The sequence below is a fragment of the Nannobrachium achirus genome (assembly GCF_963921795.1).
Source record: "Nannobrachium achirus genome assembly, chromosome: 19".
Classification (NCBI taxonomy): domain Eukaryota; kingdom Metazoa; phylum Chordata; class Actinopteri; order Myctophiformes; family Myctophidae; genus Nannobrachium; species Nannobrachium achirus.
In genome coordinates, this window is record NC_137826.1 from 16655502 (window position 1) to 16683473 (window position 27972).

Consider the following 27972-nt stretch of genomic DNA (forward strand, 5'->3'; position numbering starts at 1 on the left):
GATATGCTATAAATATAAGGTGCTGGGAGTGAAAATTATAATGTAGGGGTGCCTCGGATTAAAAAAAATATTTACGGGGTGCCCTGAGACAAAAAAGTTTGGGAACCCCTGCATTAGGCCACAGACCTGCATTTGATACCATTAAAAAAGAAGAATCTCTAGGACATTAATCTACACTGTAACATCCAGTGTTTATTACAGATCCAAAAGGGTCCATTTGGACCTCAGTCTGGTGCCCAGACAACATTGAGAAACAGAGGACAGTAACCTCGAGATTCGATTTCTGTGTGTTTGTGTCTGTTTTAAAGAACAGGGTTAAAGCAAGGTAGCTTGCTTGCTGCCCAAGCTCGTAGCGTGAGGCTGTGCTCAGCGTAATGCGGTTATCTTCGCCTCAACTCGAATCAGAGGCCTGCCGCCAGCAAGACAGCAGGGGGCAGAGCGTCCACTTAGACCAGGTTAACACTGTGAGAGTGACGGCAAATGATCATTTTGTTCCTAGGGTGAGGAGAGCACCAGGTAGAGGGGAACATAGCTAATCCTGTTAGCATAGCGCTGGGCATCATGTGCAAGACTGCTAAAGCCATTAACCAAGGGCCAAGGTAATCGAGATATCAAAGTCTAAAGCAGAGTTTCTCAACCTTTCTTCTGCATGGGCACACTTTTCATGTCCCAAGAATCCATGGGCACACCAACATAATACAGGGTGTAAATATCGTCACTGTCGGGAAGAAACCTTGTATCTCCAAGTTTCAAATGTGTACGTTTCTTCGCAAAGTAAAGCCCTACTTCATCATACAAGGCTGTCGCACAACAGTAGTGAAAACAGCAGATCTACAAGCACACAACGCCTCGCACAGCGATGATTTAAACTAGTGTGCCTCGCACACTAGTTTAAATCATTTTTAAAATGATAAATACAATACTGGCTTTCAAGCAGTTTCAAGGGGCACACTTGACCAAAGGTACCCAGGCACAGTGGTTGAGAAACACTGGTCTAAAGCACTAAAACCGCGTTGGCCTACCGGTAAAAATGTCCCGGCTTCAGGGGTCTCTTAAACCTAATGCATACCCCACTGTGTGACCGTTTCACATGACAAAGTCGAAATTACCCATTAAACTAGATGACAATGATAATACATGACAGTGTTGATGTTACAGTCTGCTTGTCCTTGTTATAAATCCTCTAGTGTATGTGTGCGTGCGTGCGTGCGTGCGTGTGTGTGTGTGTGTGTGTGTCAGTTACCCTAGCTCCATTTCCTCCAGCTCTGGTGGTTGCTCTTCCTGTGCACACTGCTCCGGGTCCCCAGAGGGCGGGGGAGGAGGAGGTAAAGCCTCGGTCCAGTTCAGAGACGGCGTCTTGACTGCCTTTCCCATAACCTTCTGCTTGGGCTTACCTAAAAGAAACACACGCCCAACGGCACGGTTCAACTCCAAGCTCCTCAATCCTCATCTCCAAGGAACATTCAAAACTTAACCCAAATATCATATGGATCCCCAAACCGGCATTGAACTGTCTTGCACAAACGGATAATCCGAAAAACGGAGAGTAGGTCCAATGGAATTTCTTCTTCTTCTTCCATTATTATTACAAATACGGCTCACACTAGAGAAGTGAAAACCAATCACAACCTTAACACTTTGCAAGCCACGGGGAGCCCCTTAATATTAAAACCGGAATATACCGCACATCTGAGCAAGGAGTCTCAGCAGCCGTCCATTTTCTGTTTATACGTTAGTGCTAGTATAGCAGGAGTGCTGGGGGCTATGCGAGCGAAAATGCTCATATCTACTCTTGAGTCATACGTGTATTATTTGAGCCGACATTTACGTGAACGGATCGCGCACGCGAAACGCACGGGGATAAGATGCGTCGGCCGAAACCCCCACTCTAAGCCAATACAGATTGAAGAATTTCACTGGGAACTGTGGTGAGTATACAACGGGGATCGCGGTATGGTAATGGGGGATGAAGACCACGTGATATAGCGCTGAATGTCTTGTAAAATGAATGCGGTTCAGATCATAATATAATAATAGAAATTTCACGGCTAATCTACAACAAGCCATTCTATTTCGGCTGGCAAAGTGTTAAAGGTCTTATGACATGAAATGTCATTATTATTTATTTTGCGTTTTTTTTTTTTCTCCCCATGTTTCCTGACCTCAATTACACCAAAAAAAACTTTCAACATTCAGTGGTTTTTCTGTAATCTGTCGTTTTTTGAATTACTAGGCTCAGAAAAGTGAGTTAATTTGCCTCTGGACGTACGCATCATCATCCAGGAGAGGGTGTGGTTGTAGGGGAGGGTGAACTCAACAACCAAAGTGATGAATGGTAAATGGTGCATTGGGCCGATGCAAACACAATGTAAAGTAACAGCAAAAATACATTAGAGTCACTCCTTCTGGGCAATCTCAGTGCCAGCACATGGCACTGGCGTGCCACCCAATAAGGCTTAAGAAGCCAAACATCTCCTCCTCACCAGTGCAGCGGTCAGGCTGGGCGTACTGCGACGCGGACGTCCCCGGCTGCGTGATCCAGTGGCCCTCGTCCTGCTGCTGCTCCGTGCCGTGGCTCACCGCCTGGCTCTGGTTGCTGAAGGGTGTGATGGAGGTGGAGGCGTACGGGGTGGTGTGCTGGGAGTAGGTGAAGCAGTGCAGGTCCTCGTTGGTGCCGTCGATGGTGCTGTAGATGGGGCCCTCGGTGGAGCCCCCCACGCTGTACTTCTCCGTCTGACTCAGGTAGTTGGAGATGCCCGCTTCTGCAGGAGGAGGAGGGACGAGGGAAGAAGAGGTTGCGTTGGAAAAGGGGATTTACTTTTATATTGAGAATCTTTTTGTTATTGACCGATTTGCTCTGCATTGGCACACATCAAAAATCATTCTATATAAAAGTTTGTATAGCTCCGTTGTCATTACAACATCTGTATATCGTCATTGTCGGGTGAAAACCTTGTATCTCCAAGTTTCAAATGTGTGCGTTCTTTCGCAAAGTAAAGCCCTGCTTCATCATACAAGGCCGTCGCACGAAAGTAGTGAAAACAGCAGATCTACAAGCACACAACGCCTCGCACCGCGAGGCGTTGTGTGCTTGTAGATCGGCTGTTTTCACTAGTTTAAATCGTTTTTAAAATGATAAATGCCAAGCGAACGGTTTTCACCCGACAACGACGATATGGTCTGATAGACCAGCAATTCCCAGTATTCAGTTGAAAGAAACCCATGGAATTACCAGTATCCTTGAGTAGAGAATACTGATACTTAAAAAAGTTTACACACAATACACAGTATTACAAACATACCTTATTTCTCTTTTTTTTCAAATATGTATTTTTTTTTTACATCAAATGACAGTGAGTATAGGGTTTAAAAGGCTGAAATGTCCTTTCTCAACTTAATTAAGTTGCATAAAAAGCAATTAACATACATCTTAATAGTTATTGACAGGTTGTCATTTCATAAGCTATCAATGTGAACATGCATAAAACTAGTATTGACACAAACTATTGCTAAAGGGTGGAGGGGAGACCTACCATTGTAGTATCTATCAGCTGTATCGTGTTTGGCGGTGCAGCAGTTGACAGCCTCTTTGCTGTTGTGGACCAGGTTAGTGGTGGGCCAGGAGTCTGCCAGCCATGGGTAGTTGCCCATGTTCCCTCCCCGCATGCCAGGCCTAGAGAGACATCGTTTCATTGAGAAAATAAATCATTGGCACCGCAAAGACCAAAATGGGTGGTGAAAAGAATGCAAGTTTGGGTGTGATGCATGCTTGCTGCCTTAAGTTAATACACTGTGCGAATAAATACTGAAAAGTGTGATGCAGTAGTCATGTATGCCTTGTATTTTCATGCACTGTAGCACTACAGTATATGTATGTTTATGGGGTGCCCAAAAGGTAGATCGTGATCTACCAGTAGATCACAAAGGCTGTGCAGGTAGACCACATGACATGCCCCTAAAAACCTTTAATATAAACAAAAATCACAAACCCCTTTTTTATCTCTCACTTGAATTAAGTTCAAGCAGGGCCTCTCAGCTCCCTTCATGGCTTTTAAAGTAGGCAAATCCCAAATGCAATGATTTGTTTTCAAGAGTCTGTAGCATTACAAAGAACCCTTTCCCCTTGCTATTTCCCTATTTTTTCCCTACTATTTAAGTGTATTTGTCTTATGTAACATCAGTGCCGCTATTCCAAACCCCCTTAAGATAAATAGTTTTTGGGAAGGTAGATCACGTTGAGCTAGTCATTTTAAAAGTAGCCCTCAAGTCACAAAAGTGTGGGCACCCCTGGTTTATACTATCCGTTGATGTGAGGTCCTGTTGTCCATGTACTGGGAGTCAGTACAGAACAGTATTATGTTACTGTGTATTCTACAATAATAGTACTGAGATAAATATGTAGATTGATTCTCTGACAGAAACTATGTTTACCTTCCATTGAGTCCAGATGCTTCACCGTGTGGAAAGCCAACTGCAGAGAGATAGAGAGAGAGAGAAAGAAAGAGAGTTAGGAGAGGTAATCAAGTGAACTGTTGTTGTCACATTTTACAGTCCAGTTACAGCTTTCCTTATGCACCAAATCTTTCTGTGTGGATACAGTTAGCTTGTTATGGTAAATGACATATTTACACATGAACACATTTCATTTATATTTATAGCTAGCATCTGAAAGTCTGAAGCACTTGCCCAAATAAATACACACATCATGTTCATTTCTAAACTGATGCTCAGCTTTGTTTTTCATGCATTTTACTTTTTAGATATCTACAATAATGTCTGTGTGAATGGGCTGGGATTTAAAGGGGTCCTTCATCAAATGGCAATACTTTCATCTCACATGAAAGACAATGATCAATTAACAGAAGAACTGTGCCTAATGGTGTTTATAGACAGATTTGCCAAAAAACCCTCATTAACAGCCAAATGATTCTTCCACACCTGCAGGAGTGTAATTGAACGAGGCGGTGTAGTGACTCAGCTCCTTCCTCTTCTTGCGGCGACAGTAGATCCACAGGCTGAAACCCATCAGGATCACCCAGCAGGCTCCGCCGATACCTGCGATGAACGCTGGCTGCTTCACCACATCAGTGATCTGCTCTGCCAGGCTCACACTCCCTTCCTCCGTACCTTCATCCACATCACCACCACGTCCTGGCATGGTGGCCTGTTCAGCTGGCAGCTCTGCACGGGGACACGGGACAAAACAACAGGACATCAATGACAAATTCATCAACGTTTTACATTTTGGGGTAATTCTTGTAGATATTGCAACGCAGCTATTCAAACCAGTAAGACACCCTAAGGGTGAGAAGCGAAAAAAAAAACATTCCCAGATATGGGCTTAATATTGATGACATCAGAGATCTCCATATATGGGCACATACAAGTGTGGTTGGTGTGTCGCGGGTCACACTTGACAATGAATTCCTTCTTGGCCATATTTGGAGCGTGACATGAGGTGTGAGTGACTGACTGACTGAGGCACATGAGCTGCAGGTTTTCATAGTAACGCGAGCCATGCTCGCAATAACTGTACATTTGGGCCAATTGTCGGATTAAAAAAGTTAGAAAAGTTGGAAGAATAAAATGCCCGCATGTGTCCTTGCCTACAAGGTTTCAATGCAATATAATGTTCCTTTGAATTGATTCCAAAAGGCATGCTGAATAATGGATGTCGAGACAGTGCGGGTCCATTATTCAAAGCACTGCATCTCTGCCAGTTCAGTTTTGAAGAGAGATGCTCTTGGCAAATAAGTCGGACCTCTCTCTCAGGAGGACCGAGTGAATCACTCCCTCCATCTGGCAACGGGGGCTCGGCGTGGACAAACTCACTGATGAGGACGGAGACAGGTTGACTGCGCGTGCCGACGCCGGCGCTGGTCACCGCCGCCACCTCCACCTGGTACAGGACGCCTGGCATCAGGCCCTTCAGCACCGTGGACTGCACCATGCCGTCCACTGTCTTGTTGATGTGGTAGCGCGTCTGGTTGTCACTGGCACTGCCCACGCACCACACCTGTTCGTGGGCACAGAGAGAACTGACGTTTAGATCAGGGGTCTTCACAACAGGGGTTCCCGGGACCCCTAGGAGGTCCTCACGAGTTACTACAAGGGTTCCTCCAAATCTTTGTGTGATAAGAACTTTTCTACACTAACCACTTGAACTCTAGTATCCCTATTCTGTGTGAAACATTATCCAAGAATAGCCGATCTACAAGCTCACAACGCCTCGCAGCGCGAGGCGTTGTGAGCTTGTAGATCGGCTATTCTTGGCAAAGAGGTTTGGTGTAGAGTGAAAAGAAAAGCAGACCAAGTATTGTCGGTTCAAGTGGTTCGATGTCTAGAAATGCACATTAAACCAACACATTAAACCTACACTGATGATATTGCTGTCAAACAAGTCTAAGCCGTCTCAGAAATCTATGAAAATGTTTAATCTGCGACACAATTTTATACAATACATAGTGGGGGTCCCTGCCTTATCTCTCTCTCAGCTAAGGGGTCCTTGGCCTGAAAACGTTGAAGACCCCCCTGGTTTAGATTTAGATGCTGCTGTACATTTGACACGTTAACCCGCTTGAACCCCGGCATCCATCCACATTTAATTGGTCAACTCTGAGAGTGTGCGAGTGAAAACGTTTGCACGTTTCTACGTTTGCACGCAGTCAAATGAACACGCAAGGATTTTACTGTGCATCCACCTTGTACTCCTGAATGATCCCGTTTTGCATCTCAGCGGGCGGAGGCTCCCAGGAGACGCTGATGCTGGAGGTGTTGTTGAGCCTCGCTGTTTCCACGGTAACACCTCGGGGAGGGGCGCTGGGCACTTAAAGGGGAGAGACGAGAGAGTACTGTAAGCATCCAGAACATCAAAAACGCACTGAACATACTATTGCACAAGGCATAAAGTGGGTTACTGAGTAAATGGCTATAAACCAAATAAAAAAGACAAAACAAAAGAGAACTTTAGGATCATATCGTCACTGTCGGGCAGAAACCTCGTATCTCCAAGTTTCAAATGTGTACGTTTTTTCGCAAAGCAAAGCCCTGCTTCATCATACAACGCCGTCGCACAAAAGTAGTGAAAACAGCAGATCTACAAGCACACAACGCCTCGCAGTGCGAGGCGTTGTGTGCTTGTAGATCGGCTGTTTTCACTAGTTTAAATCATTTTAAAAATTATAAATACAAAACAAACGGTTTTGGACATATTTATGTACAAGGTTTCCACCCGACAACGACGATATGCATAGTCATTGGTCGGTACATAATTGCCATGGTACATACGGTATTGACCATACAGGCCATTTTGCTCTTACGTCATAGGTGGGGATTCTCACACCCCAAATATGAAGTAAGCGCACAATAGCCACCATGTAATATGGGCAGTTTTCTTGTATTATTTTATGTAAACGTAGTGTCCTCTCTGTGGCACATCTAATAAAACGAGTGAAGAGAAACAAAAGGCTTAAAGAGCACAGCAAACACCCTCTGTGTACCCCTACTGGCGTCGTACCTTCTTCTGGCGTTCGAACCAGCAACGTTCGGCTGTCTTTGCCCTGGAATTCGTCGAAGTAGGGCCGTATCTTGATCTCGTACTCGGTCCCTTTCAGCAGGTCCGTGAGCATGGCGCTGCGCTCCGAGGGCGAGTTGATGTCGTGCAGGAGCCACGTTCCCCCGCTGGGCCGGTACAGCAGACGGTAGCCCTGGATGTACTGGGACTGACGGTCCACCTGGGGGACACAGGCAGGAGCAGAGAGATGTGAAGAGACGGATGGAAACAGGCATTGTGAGGAGGAGTGGAGCATAATGAGTTGAGAAAGAGGGAGAGTGGGAGAAATAGAGAGAGAGAGAGAGGGGAATAATATATTGAGAGGGGGGGGCACTGAAATAGAGGCACAGTTAAAGGGACGTTGACAATCTTTGAGTTGTATAGCTAGCTAGATATAAAATGTTTCATTTAGAACAAATGTTCTCCATCTCCATCTTCATCTATCGCTTCTTCATGTATCGCTTCTTTTAACACATGAACGAAAGTGGATTTTATATACATATACATATATATACATGCCTAGGTACGGTAGCTAACTACACAACCCAAAGTTCTACTAATGTCAGGGACGTGCTGGGCCCCTGATTCAGCCCGGGAAAAAGAGTTGGAGAGGCCCTCATTGTGCGCTATAGAGAGAGATCTCTCTCTATAGCGCTGCTGCTACTCAAAAATGTGCCATTTCAGATCATGACAAGTGACAAGCCAGTGGGCCAATTACTGTACATGAGTTATATTTTGTCGTTGTCGGGTGGAAACCTTGTATGTCCAAAACAGTTTGTTTTGTATTCATCATTTTAAAAATGATTTAAACTAGTGAAAACAGCAGATCTACAAGCACACAATGCCTCGCACCGCGAGGCGTTGTGTGCTTGTAGATCGGCTGTTTTCACTACTTTTGTGCAATGGCATTGTATGATGAAGCAGGGCTTTGCTTTGTGAAAAAAAATTAATACATTTGAAACTTGGAGATACGAGGTTTCTGCCCGACAGTGACGATTTACGCCCAGCCCCCAAAATGGAACGAAGGCCGACATTTTATTTAATTTTTTTCCCTAATGGCCGGCCTGGGCTGGCCGGGAATGAACCGGCCGTTCGGGGGTTGTCCCGCTTTTCCCAATGGCCAGCACGTCCCTGACTAATGTTATTGCAATAATGTGAAGCAAAACACATTTCTCTTCTTCAGCTTAGTCATTAATTCCATGAATATAAAGTTTGAGACTCTTACATGACAGGATAATGATAAGAATCTACTCACAGTCCAGGATACTTGTATACTAGTAGCAGTCAGCGTGATGGGTTCTTGCATCTGGACGGCCACCTCTGCCAGCTCTCTCTGCACCTGTCTGTGGTCCACCCCCTGACCCGTGGGACTCACATCTGGTGGGCACACACACAGTACATATTTAGTTTTAGTTTAAAACTATATTTTGGAAATTGTTGTCATTGTGAAAAAGAAAAAGCGGTTAAATAAAACTTTTGATTTTTAACATATTATTGTGATGAAGTCATTTGCACGTACTATGGTGAAATAAATGAATTTGAAATACATGAAATTGTTCTTATCACATGTTTTCAAGTCATTCAAATAGTGTATTTGCCAGACTGTTCACGTGCATCCATTTAACTTCATTTAATCACCTCGGTCATTTAACTGTCTGAAGTAATCGACTAAACTAAAAATAATAGAAGTACGGTAATTGGCCATAATATTCAGTTGGGCTGGGGTTTCCCCTCCCATCCTCTTGAGTATGGCATAATAGCAAAAGACCTCTGTGTGAATGATGTATCTTGAGAGACTGGGCCGGTGTGGTTCTGTGAAGGATATTAGTGCATTGTGCTGTGTGATAGGGCATTCACGATTAGTGATTTTTAGTATTCTAATTATTCGACCTCAAAGTATCCGAATAGTCGAATATTCGACAGGACTGGCCAAACTGTCAAATATTAAGTAAGCAAGAGGCGAACATTGTGAAAATAGCCGATCTACATGCTCACAACGCCTCGCGTTGCGAGGCGTTGTGAGCATGTAGATCTGCTATTTTCACAATATTTATCTGCAGAACCGAGTCACATTAAATGTAATACCTACAATTCCAAGTGCTTGTCAGTGTGGGGTTCCCCAGTTCAAATATGTTTATTTTGGGGGTCACGGCCTAAAAAGTTTTGACAACTCATTCTTATGACTTCCTATCTAGCCAAGCTTTATAAACTATATATTATATATTAGAGAGAAAACAATAAATAAATAAAAATAAGCGAATATTCGACTTCGGTGAACAACGTCGAATAGTGACTTTGATATTCGAATATTCGAATATTCGAATAGTTGGTGAATGCCCTACTGTGTGAGGGGAACTGGGTAGGATACAGACCTTGGGTACGAACAGGCTCAGAGATGGGGCTCGGGTCACTCAGGCCGTACGCATTGACAGCTCGAACAATAAACAGATAGATGGTGTTGGGGAAGAGACCAGTGATGGTATGGGTCTCCATTTTGACCAGGTCTGCCACTGTCTGCCACGTGCTTCCCGCTGATTGGCTGGAATAGAAGGAAGGGAAAAAAATGGTTATATTACTGAATTCAAAACAGTTAACTACACGAACCCTAATGTTCCTATTCTGGTCATGTCATAATAGGCAAACGTTTGCAGACCAAAGAAATGTGACATGTTGTGAGCTTGTAGATTGGTTATTTTCGGCAAAGACAGGGAACAAACGAGGGTACCAAGTATAGACCCCTAGGCAGAGGTGTAAAGTAACTGAGTACATTTACTGAAGTACTGTACTTAAGTACAATTTTGAGGTATTTATACTTTACTTGAGCATTTCCAATGTTCTGTACTTTTACTTCTACTCCACTACATCTCATACAAATATTGTACTTTTACTCCAATACATTTATTTGAAAACTTTAGTTACTAGTTACTTTGTAGGTTTTGATTGTTACTCAAAAACATACATTAACCACTTAAGCCATATATACATTTTGGCCATTTGAATATAGCCGATCTACAATGTGTCACTATGCGACGCATTGTGAGCTTGTAAATCTGCTATTTTCAAAGGATTTGTAGACATTTTATACGTTTGAAAGCTTGTGTAATGGAATGCGCTGTAATTTAAGTACATTTTGATGCCAATACTTTTGTACTTTTACTCAAGTCATTTTTAATTCAGAACTTTTACTTGTAACAGAGTATGTATACACTGCATATTGATACTTTTACTTAAGTAACAAATGTGAGAACTTTTTCTCACACCACCACTGCCTCTGGGGAAGCCTGATCAACAAAGCATATAGGGTTTAAGTGGTTAACAAATGTGCTATGGTTGCACAACAGCTAAAAGTAATGCTTTCTCAACCCAAAGTAATGAATATGAGTTAAATGGATTCATTACTTTCTGTCAAGGAGAAAACTCATAAACAACAGCAAACCCATGGCTGTTATGTGCATTAGCCAACTCTATATTGTGAAGCTCATTAAATCCTGCACTCAAAGATGCTTTGCAATGCTGATTTGATGCACTGCTACGCAATTAAGCAGTGGCTGAAAAATCTCTAGGCGATGACGAGTTCTATTTTGAGCCTCCCAAGTTATTTCTCACCGCTATGCTTTGTGACAGCTCTGGTAAACAATGGCAGATGTGTACAAAGTTGGGTATGAGTTGAGTGTGCATTTTGCAAAATTACACAATTTGCTTTTCTTGATGAAAAATGAAACGAAGCTTGTAAAATGCACAGCTGTCAGCAGGAAACAGGAAATGATAGGATCTTTTCTGGTCCTCTGACACTTGCTCCACATTGTACACACCCACTAGTTTTTCCAACAGGAATTAGTTTTGTCTTGTGTTGTAAACAACGGTTAAATAAGCCTCTCTGACAATTTGGTGCTTTTGAATTTTGCCCCAGGGTAGCAGAGGCAGCAGAAAATGGACTTTACTGCCGACCTGCGCAATTAGGCCAAAGGGTTAAAGGCTCTATGCCTCATAAATAGTCATGTAATAATGTGCCAGACCCACATTAAAGAGATGCATTACATCCAAGGGAACTTTATCATGCTGAGATTAAGGAGGTTCACACACACGCACGCACGCACGCACGCCACACACACACACACACACACACACACACACACACACACACACACACACACACACACACACACACACACACACACACACACACACACACACACACACACACACACACACACACACACACACACACACACACACACACACATACACACACACACAGAGTTGCCATAAAATAGAAGACAAGTGTGATCTGACTAAGAGAGGGAGGCTGGTAAATCTATGATCTAATTATCTTTTATGTTAACGAGGTACTAAATGTAGTAGTTTATACAGACAAGCATGCACGCGCACGCGCGCGCGCACACACACACACACACACACACACACACACACACACACACACACACACACACACACACACACACACACACACACACACACACACACACACACACACACACACACACACACAGTCTGATATTAACCCTTTAGCTCACCAGACGAACTACGGTAGTATTTGAAGAATTCGACCCACCGAAAACCGGAAATGTATGTATACAGCCTCTTTGTGTGAATATCATACATGCATTTAGTCTGCATAGAAATACATTATGTTGGTGAATATAAGCAGTGGTCAGAGCAGATTGTAGGAAGGGTCCAAATTAGAAGAAATTAACCACTAAGTTAAAATCATCCTAGTTTTCAAATGAGTGTCTGAGAAGTGAAGCGTTAAAATGGAGATGTAAGTGTTATTAACAATGTCTAAACGTTTATGTGCATATGCAGGAGATATAGCACAGACAGTATCAACACAGGAACAGTTGACAATAATACATTACCATTATGTTTACATATGTTTAACGTGAGATCTATCAAGTTCATTCACTTGTGCTTTTGTTTTAGCAAATCTTGCTCATGCTGAACAATCAATGCTGATATTTTATTGCCAAAAGGTTGCCCGTGCTAGGAGCCACCAAGGCCGATATTTTGTTTAACTACAGAACCATCAATGCTGAGTCGTCGGTTGGCTTCTGAAACTTACACGCCAAATGAAAATGTACCCACATTGTTAGTTTGTACATCTGTTTCATTTTGTTAATTTAAAAGAAAAGAATAATAGTTTTTTTCTCAATAATCTCCTAAATTGGGATGCCACAAGCCAGGGTGGAAGAGGTACATTGTTATGCCTGCAGCCACACAGACCATTGCCTCCCTCATCTTACTACCTCCCTCCAAGCCTCTCTCTCACCATCCCTCCTCCACACTCCAACCACAGGTCCTCAGGCATAGGAAGGTTATTGCAAAAAGCCCCTCGCTCTCCTCTAGACTCTCTGCAAAGAATCAATTTGTGCGACCCAGCCTCTTGCTAACCACTGCCAAGGGGCCAGGTGGGGGCCAAAGGGCAAGGGATTTGATAAGCGCTTATGGTTCCCCCTGTCTGTGAAAGGGGAACACTCCATCTGTGGCCCCAGGCCCCCCACTAGCTCTTTCTTCACCATCTATCTATCTTCTTCTCTCCAGCCATCCCTCCTCCTCTTAAGGCTGGGCAATTAACCAAAAATACATTTAGAACCCATAACCGACTTAATCTTGTAGGTTAATCTAATAATGGAGAACGTTTTTTCCCCCTCATATATTAACTAATTGACAGTCCAATATATATTTTTTTAAATAATCGTTCATTAATCATAATCAAAGCAAAAGCTTGAAAATAACAGTGATATTGATTTGACGTCACACCGCCCAGAACTACTACCTATCCATCTATTTGTCTGTTCACCCATGCGTCTGCTACTAGAACTAGCAGACTTCTCCTGGTTAATTGGTCCAAGGAGGACTCTCTCTCTCAGCTGACATTAGCCTCAGGATTTCAGTCTTTCTGTCTGGCTCTCCTGCATTCATTAGCATTTTTAATACATCACAAAACGCTGCAGCATGCTGTGTGTGTGTGTGCACGGATGTGTGTGGGGGTGTGTGTGTGTGCGTGCGTCTGTACACTGTAGGTGTAAATTCTAACAGCCATAATTACTTTAGCCTCAAATACAACCGATAATACCTGTTTCCTTAAAATTGGGAAGCGACGGTATATTTATGTTTTGTCATTGTGTGCCCGTGTGCGTGTATGCGTGTGTCTGTCTGTCTGGCTGGATGGATGGAGAGTGGACCCACCTGAAGGCCTCGATGATGTAGGATGTGACAGCGGCCCCTCCCTCATGGGCGTTGGGCTGCCAGGTCAGAGTGACACTGTTCTTGGTCACGTCGGTCACCACTGGTTTGTGAGGCGGACCGGGCAGCTGGAAGGGCTCCATGGCCTGAGAGCCGGACGAGTCTGCACTCTCTGGGTGGACAACGTGGAAGAGACATGGAGTCAGAAGCTGTAGTTGCGTTTCCATAAAGCCGCATTAAGGCCTTTGCGCATACATCTTTTTATGGAAACACTTCAAAATCATCATTTTTTGCAAAAACATTTTTGAGGCGGGTGGATTTTGAGGCTTTAAAGATTATTTTTTTTGGGGGGGCTTTTATGCCTTAGACTGACACGAAACGGGGGGAGAGATGGGGAGAGACATGCGACAAAGGTCGTCCGGATCGGGAATCGAACCGGCGACGCCGCCAGGCATCAATGCCTATATGGTATGCGCTTAGACCAGTAGGCCACCGGGTGCCCCGGATTTTGAGGCTTTATTGAAAAAACGTAATGCGCATCAGTGCAATGGAAACACTAAGCAAATATGTTTGGAATTAAAATGCATTGAACTCGCGGGAAGGGCTGCTGGGGGTCGGCTGCCCCGGGCCCTGCTTAGGTTCAAAGCAGTCGGCGACGGCGGCGCTCGCAGAGAACGGCCGAGAACAGCAGACCTCCAAGTCCAAGCTCACATCGCATCCGCAACGAGCTGTGATGAGCTTGTACTGTATATCAGCTGTTATCGTGCGCAATGCTGTTGCGGGGGTGAAGTAGCCAACAGTATGTGGAGTGGAGTGGAGCGTCTCTTCTTCTCTCTCTCTCTCTTATCTTAGGCCTATATATGAAATCTATAGGCTGAAGAGCCCTGGGTTAGAGTGCATGTTCAATAATGTGTCTCACTTGACTGGAAAAATAGCGCCTGTCCGACTGCTTATTTCATGAACTATCTCTTAAGAATCGCATTTTATCAGTGGATATAAACAGGCAAAATTCGCACTTTCTTTTTTCTGATGATTCGCTTCCTATTTTCAAAAAAGATTTATGGAAACGTAACTAGTGGTGGAAAGTAACTAAGGTCATTTACTCAAGTACTGTACCACTGTCTACAAGCTCACAACTTGTAGCGATCTAATGTGTTGTGAGCTTATACATCAGCTATTTTCGCAACTTTTCACACTGTTAAGCAGTCGAAAGGGTGGTCTGCGAGCCTTTTCTGATCTTGTTTATTTTAATAAACAATCAATCAATCAATCAATTGTGTTACGGCTTGGCTAAATATACTCTTAAAGGCCCACTTCACCTCTGGGACAACCAGATCTTATTTTATTGTTGTTTGGGACACAATCAACACAATCCTGAGTTATATACAAGAAATAACTCAGGATTGTGTTGATCGTGTCCCAAACAACAATAAAATAAGATCTGGTTGTCCCAGAGGTGAAGTGGGCCTTTAAGCTCCTATCACAATGAAACAAAAAAAAATGTTTTTCAAGTTCTTAACACATTGACCGCCATTTTAACATACCTCCGTACTCCCACCTGCCATTCGTCTCCATAGACTTCCATGTAATTGGGTGTGCACGGATCATGCACACCCATGCCTAGATAATGCACCACGTGTGTCCACCTTGCTCACAGCTTTCAAACAAAAAAATCCGAATGGAAATCCGTTCAGGCATTCCTGAGATAACAGCCACTATGTTTAACAAAGATGGCTGCCAAAATGGCTGCCATGCTTGAAAGATGGGGTTGCTATGGGGGTTAAACATGAAATTTCGCGATTGCTATCATGCCTACTCCATTTTTTGGGGTCAAAATTAAAAAAAAAAAAAAAAAAAAAAATGATTTTTTTTTTTTTTTTTTTTTTTTTTTTTTAATTCTCGGGACTATCGGGCCTGGCGGGGAAAGACATTGGAATAATCTCGGGACTATCGGGCCTGGCAGGGAATGAGTTAAAGAAAACACACCATGAATGTTTATTGAATATTATCAATAAAATCATATTGTTTTGCCAATTATGGGGCCCACTTGCAATATCCTCAAGGCCCAGTAGTGGGACCCGGCCCACAGGTTTGGAATCACTGAAATAGGGCATTCACTTTTGAAAATAAACAACAAAATAAACATATCGTTGTTGTCGGGTGGAAACCTCGTATCTCCAGGTTTCAAATTTGTACGTTCTTTCGCAAAGTAAAGCCCTGCTTCGTCATACAAGGCCGTCGCACAAAAGTAGTGAAAACAGCAGATCTACAAGCACACAACGCCTCGTGGTGCGAGGCGTTGTGTGCTTGTAGATCAGCTGTTTTCACTAGTTTAAATCATTTTTAAAATGATAAATGCAAAACGAACGGTTTTGGACATACAAGGTTTTCATCGGACAACGACGATATGAAATATGACATATACTGTACATACAGGGTTTGTGGCCCACAGTGATGTGCTGCAGCATCATGCATGCAGGAAGTTCTTTACCTTTCACTGTAAGCACGCCACTCCAACTCGTCTCTCCACTGGAGCTGGAGGCAAGGCAGGTGTACATCCCCGAGTCTGTTTCCTGGCAACAACAATAACAAGTGTGAGTTTTTAGTGAGAGAGTGTGTGCGTGCGTGCGCACGTGCGTGCGTGTGTGTGCGTGCGTACGTTAGAATTTACATTACATTAACCATTGGTGAAGTGCGGTAAAAGGTTATATAAACAACGTGTTCATATTCATGCTTGATTGGACTCTTCACAATATTAGTAGACATACAGTATACATCTAGCCAGCTGTAAAACCAGACAAATTCAGCGAAACTCTTATCACTGTAGGTTAATAGTCCCAACAACATTTAGCTGCTTGTACCTGTACAAGTCGCTAACAAATAAAACGTCTTGAATCTTGAATCTAGTATTCAAAGCAAATTTTTTCTCCTTTCTTCCTTTTTTCTAAATGGTGTCTCTGGATCTTATGATTCTTTCATGGCAGAGTAGGCGCGTTAAAGGGGGAGATAAAAGGACGGAACTTTAAGAACCAGAGCAGGCCTTGAAATTTCTGCGGCACTGAGTGAGTTTCATACTAAGCACCTACTTAGCATTCAGCGTTGGCAATGAGAAGTAGAGTAATTAGGAGTGATAAGTGTGTGTGTGTGTGTGTGTGTGTGTGTGTGTGTGTGTGTGTGTGTGTGTGTGTGTGTGTGTGTGTGTGTGTGTGTGTGTGTGTGTGTGTGTGTGTTTCCGTGCGTGTGTGTGTGTGTGGGTGGGTGGGTGTGTGTTTGCCCCGGGACCAGCTATTAAATGTGTGGGGGCCAGGGCCAAGAGCTAGACGGGCTGTGAAATTGCTTACAACAGTGGAAGATGTCAGGGTCTCTACATGACACAGGTGCTGACAGCCCGTGGGGATTCTTCCTAACATACTGTAAACACTACAACTAATCTCAGTTTCACGACTTTTATTCATAGCTCACTTCTTTTTTTCTAACAAACAACTAAACATAGTTTCACTTCTTTTATTCGTATCTCACTTATTTCTTTCTCTTATCCTTTTAAGTCATTTCTTAATATAACACACACACACACACACAGACGCACGTACACACGCGCGCACACACACACACACACACACACACACACACACACACGCACGCACGCACGCACGCACGCACGCACGCACGCACGCACGCACGCACGCACGCGCACAATCAATCTTCCATTATTCACTTTCTTCAGCCAGCCCTTACTTTTTCTCATGCAAAAGCACCAATACATTATGCAAAGCACCAATGAATGTGGGGTGGAAGGAAGGAAAAAAAATAATTAAACAAGAACGGAGAAGACCGGTTCGTTTCTATAGTGACTAATGCCTCACTTAGCCACGTGCACTTGGCTGTTGTCCTCTGCTGTATCTGTGGGCCAAGTCATCAGTATCCCTGACAGAGGAATTACTCAAGCCTAAGTGGCTTGTCAGGGGCGTCCCGCAGGACGCGGGACAGGTGACTCTAGGTCCCATACGACATCCCTCTCTACCCGGCCCCCTCTTTCTATATGCTCTGACCTTGAACTGACCTGTGGGCCAGCCAATGGCGCATCTGTTTGAGGCGGTAAGTAAAGGCCCCAGATGGTGGAGTCTGATTGGTTGAGGAGGAATTGGCATGGAGGGCAAGGGGGAGGGGGGGGGGGGGTTGGGGGTAAACGTCCCCGGTACCTGACTATCAATCATGGCCGGGCAGCCCTGGGTGCTGCACTAAACAGATTGCTGAAAAATGGATGAGCGGAGAGGGAGAGCGAGGAGGGACGCTTGAACCAATCCAAAGTTTACCTATTCTTTGGGCTGTTTTTTAGACTTCTTGGGAATTTTCCCAAATCAGGTTTTTCTTAAAAGTTTGGCGAGTTCGAAACTTTTTTCTATCTTACAAAGAAAATCTCCTTTCACCCTTTATCTCCAGCCTCGATCTAATCTACCACCTCTGTTCCTCTCACCCCAGCTGGGGTTTCTCGGTCTATTACTCACTGCTCCGTCTGACTTCTTCTCCCGCTCTGTTTTACCTTGTTGCCAACCCAGACCTCCATCACAAACACGCACGCACGCGCACACACACACACACACACACACACACACACACACACACACACACACACACAGACACAGACACATACACAGACACACACACACACACACACACACACACACACACACACACACACACACACACACACACACACACACACACACACACACACACACACACACGTTTGTATTAATATATGCCCCAGTCCCCAAACCTAACCTGCCTAGTCTAAACCCCAACCTGAATATTGTAAATATTGTACTTTTACTCCACTACAATTATTTGAAAACTTGAATTACTAGTTACTTTGCAGATATGCATTATAATAATTTAAAACTTACATTAACCACTTAAGGGTGCCCTCACACCAAAATACCTATGAGAGTGGACCGCCAATGCATTTCAATGAGAGTGAAGCGGTTTCATGCCAGCAGAGGATTTCGGCAAAAAACGCTCCCTTATCATTGAAATGCATTGGCGGAACGCGGATTCCACTCTCATAGGTATTTTGGTGTGAGGGCACCCTAAGCCCTGTTTTATACATTGGCTATTTGAAAATAGCCGATCTACAAGCTCACAACGCGTCGCATCGCGACGCGTTGTGAGCTTTTAGATCTGCTATTTTCAAACATTTTGTACTTTTACTTTTGGTACATTTTGATGCCAATACTTTCATACTTTTACTCAAGTACATTTTGAATTCTGCACATTCACTTGTAACAGAGTACATCTACAGTGCAGTATTGATACTTTTACTTAAGTACAAAATGTGAGTACTTTTCCCACCTCTGCATTTGGCCCTCACAAGTATAGTAATACAACGTCTGTGCACATTCACACGCGCGCACGCACACAAACACGCACGCACGCACGCACGCACGCACGCACGCACGCACGCGCGCACACTCTCACACACGCACACACGCACACAATTTCCGTCTGTCTTCTTGCTTGTTTGTAAAGGAGAGCAATAGTGTGTATCTGGCAGCGGTCCCAGGGTAATGGCATCTCCTCAGTCCCAGAGAGGGAGGAACAAACAGGCCATCTGTCCCTCCACCAGGGGCCCCTCTCTGAACTGTACCACCCCCACCAAATCAAGTCTACCTATTCATATTGGTAATTCTCCTTTAAACAGCGCCTGTCCACATTGCATTTTGTTTCATAATGTGAAAAGGAGATTTAATAGTTTACGCTGGTTTAGCCTAGGGCTGTGGAGTTCATTTATCCTGCTGTGTCAGGGGACGTTTCAACATACAGTAGTTAAAAGCCCAATCCTGTCTAGGATTACGATACCGACCGTCGCTGTCAGTCAGAAACCTTGCATGTCCAACACTGTTGAAAATGGAAAGAAAATAACCTGTATTCCAATGGATCCAATGTTGTTATATCACTTGATTAGCATAAAGTATGAACCAACTACCGGTAGTTCCTACTTTTCATAGGTTAGATAGGCCTATTTATAAAACCCAAATATAGACTTAACCTCATTCAACCTGATGTCCCTAAAACATAAAAACATGCCATTCATTTATGGAAGAAAACATTAAAAGATGAAATATGGAAATACAAGGCTTCTGACTGATAGCGACAACATTTAAAAAGCAAAAAAGCAAAAGTTTTGTTTCAAACTGGGTACCAGCCGCAAGCTAGCCTCACGCATGTCAGGGTTAGAATAAAAACACCTCTCTCCAAATGGCAACCATCCTTCTTTCACAGATCCTTCTTTGTACACGGTGAAATCTAATGCTTGAGTGCAACGTTGCGAGAGATTGCTTCGCTGCATAACATCACAGATGAAATGCCTCTTAAGCCTGATGCATACTTAATTGAGTGCAGATGTCCCGTACCGTAAATAGACGATCTACAAGCTCACAACGTGTCGCGTCACAACATGTTGTGAGCTTGTAAATCGGCCTTTTTCACTGCGAGACACGATGTGTAACCAGGTAAAAACCTGGCTTTATCCACCAATACTGCTCAGTGGCAGAACTGTCGTATAAAATTGTTGCAGAAAAGATTTAGTTTGTTCATCTCGTCTTCTCATTAGGGCATTCACGAATAGTGATTTTTAGTATTCGAATTATTCTACCTCAAAGTATTCGAATAGTCGAATATTCGACAGGACTGGCCGAACTGGCCAAACTGTGAAGTATTAATTAAGCAAGAGGTGAACATTGTGAAAATAGCCGATCTACATGCTCACAACGCCTCGCAACGCGAGGCGTTGTGAGCATGTAGATCTGCTATTTTCACAATATTTATCTGCGGAACCAAGTGCTGCGGAATTCCAAGTGCTTGTCAGGTGGGTGGGTCCCCAGTTCAAATATATTTATTTTGGGGGTCATGGCCTAATTTTAAAAAAAGAATTAAGAGAAAACAATACAAATTAAAATAAGCGAATATTCGACTTCGGTGAACAACATCGAATAGTGACTTTGATATTCGAATATTCGAATATTTGGTGAATGCCCTGGTTCTTCTCCTTCTCTCTCAATGTTTTCCTCCCTCTCTCTCTCTCTCTCTCTCTCTCTCTCTCTCTCTCTCTCTCTCCCTCTCTCTCTCTCCCTCTCTCCCTCCTGAGTAACGTTCCAAGGATTTAATTAAAGCCAGGGTGATCGTTAATCATTGAGAACCCACAATCAATTAATATGTAAGCCTCCTCAAGGCTCACCGATGCTCCTGCGACCTCAGGTGCAGCATTCTATCCAGAGGGAATTGTGAGCGGCGTAGATTTCATTAGCATGGTGTAAGCTGGCGTTAACGACCCGCTAATGGCCATCTTTGCTCATTACCATGCATCACTGTTGTGCTTTTGATTCGCCGTTGTTGTGTTTTGCTGCTATTATTCACATACCACCCAAATGCCCGATTTATACATAGCTGCGCGTCGGTGTCGAGCTCACAATGCGACCCCTTGTGAGCTTGTAGATCAGCGAGTTGTGGTGAACAACATCCATGCACAATTAAAGCTTAACTCAGGCTTACAAATCCCCAGCCGTTTACCTTTTTAACTTTCCCCCGCTGTTACATCAAAACATTTTCATTGTAGGTGTGCGTGTGTGCGTGCGTGCATGCGTGCGTGCGCGCGTGCGGGGACATTTGACTTGCATGCCGTGTGATGTGCAAATAGATCACAGATCAATTTTGATGACATGTCTGGAATATAAATTATATTGTCTTCTGTAGGAAAGCATAGGTACAAAGATGCAGTGAATCAATCCAAAGCAAATATCACTGGATATTGCCAGTGTGTGGGAGAGGCAATATGCCACAGGTGTAATTGAACACTATTTCATATAAGGAAAGTGACCTTTGGGGGAATGGTGAGTGAAAATGGAAGGTACTGCCAAGTTAAGCATTTACTTTTTACGACAATTGTATTTGTGAAGGATATGAAATGGAGACAATAATAATATCGATGGCCTCTCGTTTAAATACCTGTAGGTTAGTGATTTGGAAGGTGCCGTTTTCCATCAAACTGATTCGCCCGTCGCTTCCTAGGATTCTCTGGCCGTCCTTTTCCCATTGGATGCTGGGCAGGGGGTTGCCCATGATGTGGCACTGTAATTGGACAGTGGAACCCGGAGATAGAGTTTGATTGGCTGGGCCTTGGCGGATAATAGGAGGGACTCGATCTGAAGGTGCTGGAAAGAGAGAGGTGTAAAATGTCAGACTGCCGGGTGAGACTGAAACTGAGATTTAAGATCACATTTGAACCATTTCATCTGTCAATGTCCATACAGTATGTACGGTCTGCCCACTGTTTCAACAGCTTTTTTTTTTGTTATAGATCTTGTAAAATTGTCAGACAAACAGAGAACCTAGCTAGATTAGTAAATACAAGCTCAAATACAGGTAATGTCTTCAGTATTTATAAAGATTTAAGTTAGTACACTTCACTGTGCAGGGCAATATTTCTTCACTCATATAAGTATAACGTAATTTCTTTACTTTTTTAATGCGACCATAGGTCGCAGTTAACTATGAAAACCGGCACATCTTGTCCGTACGTCCTTCCGTAATGCCTACATTTTGTTGACATTGTGACATCACGTGACATCACCTCATCAAAGATCAAACCCTGGATATCCATACATGGAGACGACTGGATCATCTCAGAACCCTTTTATGCCCATAAAAGGGGACAAGAACTGAGAGACAGATACTGACACGCACGGATGCATGTCTGGGGTCTCACAGCACACGGTTGGTTCTACAAACAGGGATCTCCATATTTGGGCATAAAAACGGATTGTATTGTATGATGTCAGATGTCATAGACGCCATAGGATTTCCACATAACGAGTAAGCATGTCTGGGGTCTCACAGCACACGGTCACAGCACACGGTTGGACTCCAACTTTTGCATAGCTCAGATTTTTGCCTATGTTCTTAGCTGCTTCCCCTGCCAATACTGCACTTGCACAATGTACAGTTGTATACATTTTTGCCAGACCCATGAAATGGGTAGGCCTACATAAGCAAATGTCAGTCCGGGTTTTCTATATAAAGGGTATATATGATGATGACATGATGATGACATGCCTACAAAAGGCATGATGTCATAAATGATGATGACAGACAGGGGGTCTGGCACAACCAGGTTGACCTGGTCTAGTTTTTGTAGAAACGCCGATCCAACCAATATGCCCATATGTCCATATACATGGATCTCCATATATGGGTAACTGGTCCGGTATTTATTAATAATGAATTCCGTCCTGTGCGAATTCCGTCATGCGCGACCTCGCCCGTTAGGGCGACCTTTTCGCCCTTAGGTGTCTTACTGGTTTCATGTATTATATTTCAAGTCATTGTTTGGTACTTTGGTAGACATTTTAATTTCATCCTTTAACACATGGAGATGTTATGCTCTAATAATTATGTCCCGGATTCGTTGAATATTTAATTACTTGTCTAGACAAAATCGATTCCAATGACTGTGTGCGTAGTGGAAACCACCGACAAGCCAAATATTTAGATTTTTCTCTATTCGGTTTCATTGCTCCGATTTGTAGCAATGAAACTGCAACAGAGAAATATGAAACTCACTAAGGATACAATATGATAGACTGAGGGAATAATATCCATTCTAGATGAATGAAATCCTAACGAGAGCCTACTGTAAGCCTCACTAAATACTGTATGGAAAAGAAAATTAATTATTAATAGTGTGTGCTCTTTCTTTGGCTGTGCCATTTGGGCAATATAAAACAGTGCAACCAAATCCAAATTCTACTAGCAATCACTTAGCCACTAGAGAGGTAGATTTAGTAACAATACACCAAAGCCATGGTGTAATTGTTATAGGTTTAGCATGCTAAACCACACTTGTTCTCTTTAGTTTAGTCTCTTTAGGCCATTCGGAGAAACAGCTATGATCCAACCTGTGTAATATAGTACCTTGCTTCTCAGTTGAAAATATTTGGCAAATCATTCTCAATGACAATCATAGATGGCAAAGAAAATAAAGTCAAAAGAGTTTAATCAAAAGCAAGTGATTCTATCACAGATCAATATTTACGCCACTCTTCCTTTATTTCGTCTACAGCCACGTGTTCAGCATAGGCCTACTTAATTACTATACTACGGTATGCAACACAGTACACCAGGCTCTGATGTACTGTAAATGTACAGGAGAAGCATATACGGTATGTCTAAACTAAACCTTCATCTATTCCCTGATGGGGAGGGCAGCGGCATGCAGGGCATATGTTGTGGCAGGGTTATTTGCATTGCGCTGTCAGCACGTGTCGCTTTTCATTACGTCGGATGAGGCCTCCTGCTGTTTGTGCATTTGAGGGGAGGATGTTTTAAATTGGAGCGGATTTGAGGGATTCCCCCATGAGTTTGGGTTTGTGCGTGGGCATAATCAGGGAGGAAAATAAATATCAATCTAAATAGTGAGGCGTTATACCATTAGCTAATGCAAATCAGATACAGTATCTGGTTTAATAAAGTGATTAAAGATTTGTCATGAAATACATTTACAAGATTATTAATTATAATTGAATAAGCAAATATGAATTTATAATGTTAAGGAACAACTTAAATGGAAATCTGAGCTCAGTTCAGGAAGTGATGACACTACTTTACAAAAACCCAACTGTATTAACTGATTGCGACCGTAGGTCACAGTTTACTATCAGAACCGTCACAGCTTGTCCGTGTCTGACCGGTCGGGTAACGCCTGACACTATGGTTCCCCTGACACATCACTGTGACATCACAGGTGACATCACAGTGATGTCAGATACTCAAGAGCAGGGATCTCCATACAGTATATGGGCATAAACAGGTGACATCACAGTGATGTCACATACTCAGAGCAGGGATCTCCATATATGGGCATAAAAGGGATTCTGTTGGGGATCTTCATATATGGACATAAAAGGGATTGTATCCCAGATGATGCCCTGTTAAGAGAACCACACTAACAGATCCATATACAGTATGGCCAAGACAGATAACGCGACCTCGGTCGCTTTTCGCCCCTTAGCCGTCTTACTGGTAAGTGATTATCAAGAGTGTGTGTCAATAAAATAATGTATTCAGTACCTACTAAATGAAATATGTGTGCTTTAAAAAATCATCATATCAGTAAATGCAAGCATGTCATTGAACACATGAACCCTTGTTGTCTCTATTCTCTGCACTTAAATAGCAGATCTATAAGCCCAACGATACGTGTTGCACTGCGAGCTTGTAGATGGGCTATTGTTGTTATTTGACAAACAACAAAGTACTGTATTCGTTTAGGTTGTTAAACCGATGTCACTTTCATGTTTGTGTGAGTGTGTACCTACCACTCTCCACCTCCAGCAGAGCCTTGGTGAGGATGCTGCCAGCCACGCTGATGGCCTGGCAGATGTAATAACCCGAGTCTTCGGTGTGGACCTCGGTGATGGTCAGCTCTCCACTCAGAGACACTGAGAAACGACCCGACTGGGCTGGTTCCTGAATGGGGAACAGCAGGATCTGGAGAGAGGGGCAAGAAGACCATAAAGCAATTATTATGTTGAGAGCTCATTCATCCGAAGACATGACAAATGTGATTTGAACACGGTGCACTCCAAATCACGCTAACTCATTCATAATGTAATGCATTCGTTCAGTCATTTTGACACGTTAACTCGATGATACTAGTGTATACTGTACATTTATCAGATCCTTCCTTCAATCCTTAAAACCTTTGAGTGAGATGTGGCAAACCACTCTGCAACACCGCCCCGTGGCAACTCACACATGCACGCAGGGCTCAAAGCATAAGCCTGTTTTATACTTGTTTGATCTTGTCTCTTGCCGAATATAGCAGATGCACAGTACCAGCTCACAAGCCATCACATTGCCTTATTAAGTTGTAGATCTGCTATTTTCAGTGAGTGGGGCACAATTGTATGACAAAGTATGAATTAGGCTTAGCAATAGTATCAGATTCCAGTGGCCATTTCATAGAACTATAGAACAGACCGTGGGATGTGATACTACCATCTCTTTGACATTGCATGCCAACAGTCAGACTAGTTTTAGCCAGACTCCAGGTCCATTAAAATGTCCAAACAAACTATACATTTTGCTTTCAACACAGCCCTGAAAAGAAACAACAACTGGAGTAGACGTGACTGAATCACAATCTATGATATATATTGTATTGACACAAAAAGCCTGTCTGGTACTTTGATTTTGTTCCCAGCATATTCTCCAAGGGTCCTCTTAGTCTACTCTAGTCTCACACAATGTGCAATGTACAAAGAATTGAATTATTCTAAAAGTATCAATCTCCCTACAGTACACTTGTATCTATTAAACTCCATAATTGTCTGTTTTGACCTTGGCAGATACAAGAAAGCCACAAAGAAGTTTACTCGGGGGATGAGGTTTCCAAGATATGAATATGGCCAATGGGTTCATATTCATATTCTACAAAGAATGAATATTGCTCTGTTGTGTCGTGTTGATATTGCAGAGAGAGGCAGAGGGTGATGGATGTCTGCTGAAGGACAGAGGACGTTTATCAACTGACAGTATCACAATGACAGCGCACTGCACTGTGAGCAATGGATACCTGCCTTATATCTCTTAGTGTGTGTGTGTGTGTGTGTGTGTGTGTGTGTGTGTGTGTGTGTGTGTGTGTGTGTGTGTGTGTGTGTGTGTGTGCGTGCGTGCGTGCGTGCGTGCGTGTGCGTGCGTGCTCCCTAACGTAGAAGGTTTGGTTTAGAACCCAGGGGATTACCTTCACACTTACGCACACACATCAGGCTTTCATTGGGGGAGGAGAGATTCAATATTTGATCTACTGTTCCCTAAAATGGCTTGTTTTAGAGAAGGGCTCGGGGTATGGAGCGAGAGCATGGGAACATGGAAAAGACATAGCGTGACAGAGGAAAGGAGCGGAGCTATAAATGTTCCCCATCTGCTTGTTTTTGCGTATGGTCTGGATTTCAAGCGCCTTCATCTTAAGCCCTTGTACAATGTGCGTTCACACGTTCACACCTGGATTTTGTGTGTCGAACCCAAGCCCCCAGAACGGCTTGTAAATATTGAAGCTACTGGCCAATGCCGGAACTGCAGGCGGGGTAAAAAATAAATGCAAGAGCAAAAGAGACAGACTCCGCTGGGGTCTGCTATGGGGTTCAATGGACGTCGCTTGACGTTCGTGACGGTCGTGACGTAATTACGTCTCAGCTTCTTCCGGGTGCTTCAAAACTCCGCTGAGCAACTTGCATTGAAATGCTTACGGGCTATCCGTTCTCTATTATATATTTATTACTCTATGGTCGAAACGGGTCGGGAACCCTCCAGTTCCAAAACAGCCTCTCTACCTATACTAGTGAGTGAGCCACTGCCTGCCCCTATGCAGTGCAGCGCATGCATATGTATGCGGTATTGGCCGGTTCCGTCATCGAACCAGCATCCCTTTGACTGCGAGCCAGCCACTCTGCTTCCCACACACCTCCTCCTCCTCCTCCTAGTCCTCTCCCACATCTTTCTCCTGTTTATCGCTTTTACTCCACTGCTGCTCTCTCTCTCCCACTCACATTCTGCCGGCCCTCGATCTCTCGTCTCTCTAATCTATCCCTAAGAGCCATGCTCCAGGCTCCCACGCACACCTATCAGGTCTTTCACCACATTCCTACAGGCTGCAGTGCTTATCGCACACACACTCACCGGGCTCTCTCTCTCTCATATCGTCGTTGTCGGGGTGGAAACCTTGTATGTCCAAAACCGTTTGTTTTGTATTTATCATTTTTAAAAGGATTTAAACTAGTGAAAACAGCTGATCTACAAGCACACAACGCCTCGCGGTGCGAGGCGTTGTGTGCTTGTAGATCGGCTGTTTTCACTACTTTTGTGCAATGGCCTTGTATGATGAAGCAGTGCCTTACTTTGAAATAAATGTACAAATGTGAAACTTAGAGATACGAGGTTTCTGCCCGACAGTGGCGATATACTCTCTCTCTAATATTCTCTCTCTCTCTCTCTCACACACAGTAAAATCCTCCCTTTGTATCTCTGAGAGGATACAAATGTCACCAAATGGTAGATTCGTTGACATTTGTACCCTCTCAGAGTATTTTTACTGTACACCCACCCACACACACACACACACACACACACGCGTAAATAACCTTTTGTATGGATGACAATAACAA

General features: G+C 43.5%; 1 protein-coding gene across 1 annotated transcript in view; it reads right to left on the reverse strand.

The window, feature by feature from the left end:
* robo3 (roundabout, axon guidance receptor, homolog 3) overlaps positions 1-27972 on the reverse strand; it is a 245976-nt gene that overhangs the window by 8427 nt on the left and 209577 nt on the right. Inside the window, exons 10-23 of the mRNA XM_080749930.1 lie at positions 25126-25297; positions 21758-21963; positions 16248-16329; positions 13760-13928; positions 9925-10091; positions 8808-8929; positions 7517-7733; positions 6702-6826; positions 5833-6016; positions 4939-5181; positions 4432-4471; positions 3534-3673; positions 2484-2762; positions 1244-1394 (exon numbers count right to left, since the gene is read on the reverse strand). Coding sequence (XP_080606056.1) covers positions 1244-1394; positions 2484-2762; positions 3534-3673; positions 4432-4471; positions 4939-5181; positions 5833-6016; positions 6702-6826; positions 7517-7733; positions 8808-8929; positions 9925-10091; positions 13760-13928; positions 16248-16329; positions 21758-21963; positions 25126-25297 — 2297 coding nt within the window. The remainder of the gene's footprint in view (positions 1-1243; positions 1395-2483; positions 2763-3533; positions 3674-4431; positions 4472-4938; positions 5182-5832; positions 6017-6701; positions 6827-7516; positions 7734-8807; positions 8930-9924; positions 10092-13759; positions 13929-16247; positions 16330-21757; positions 21964-25125; positions 25298-27972) is intronic.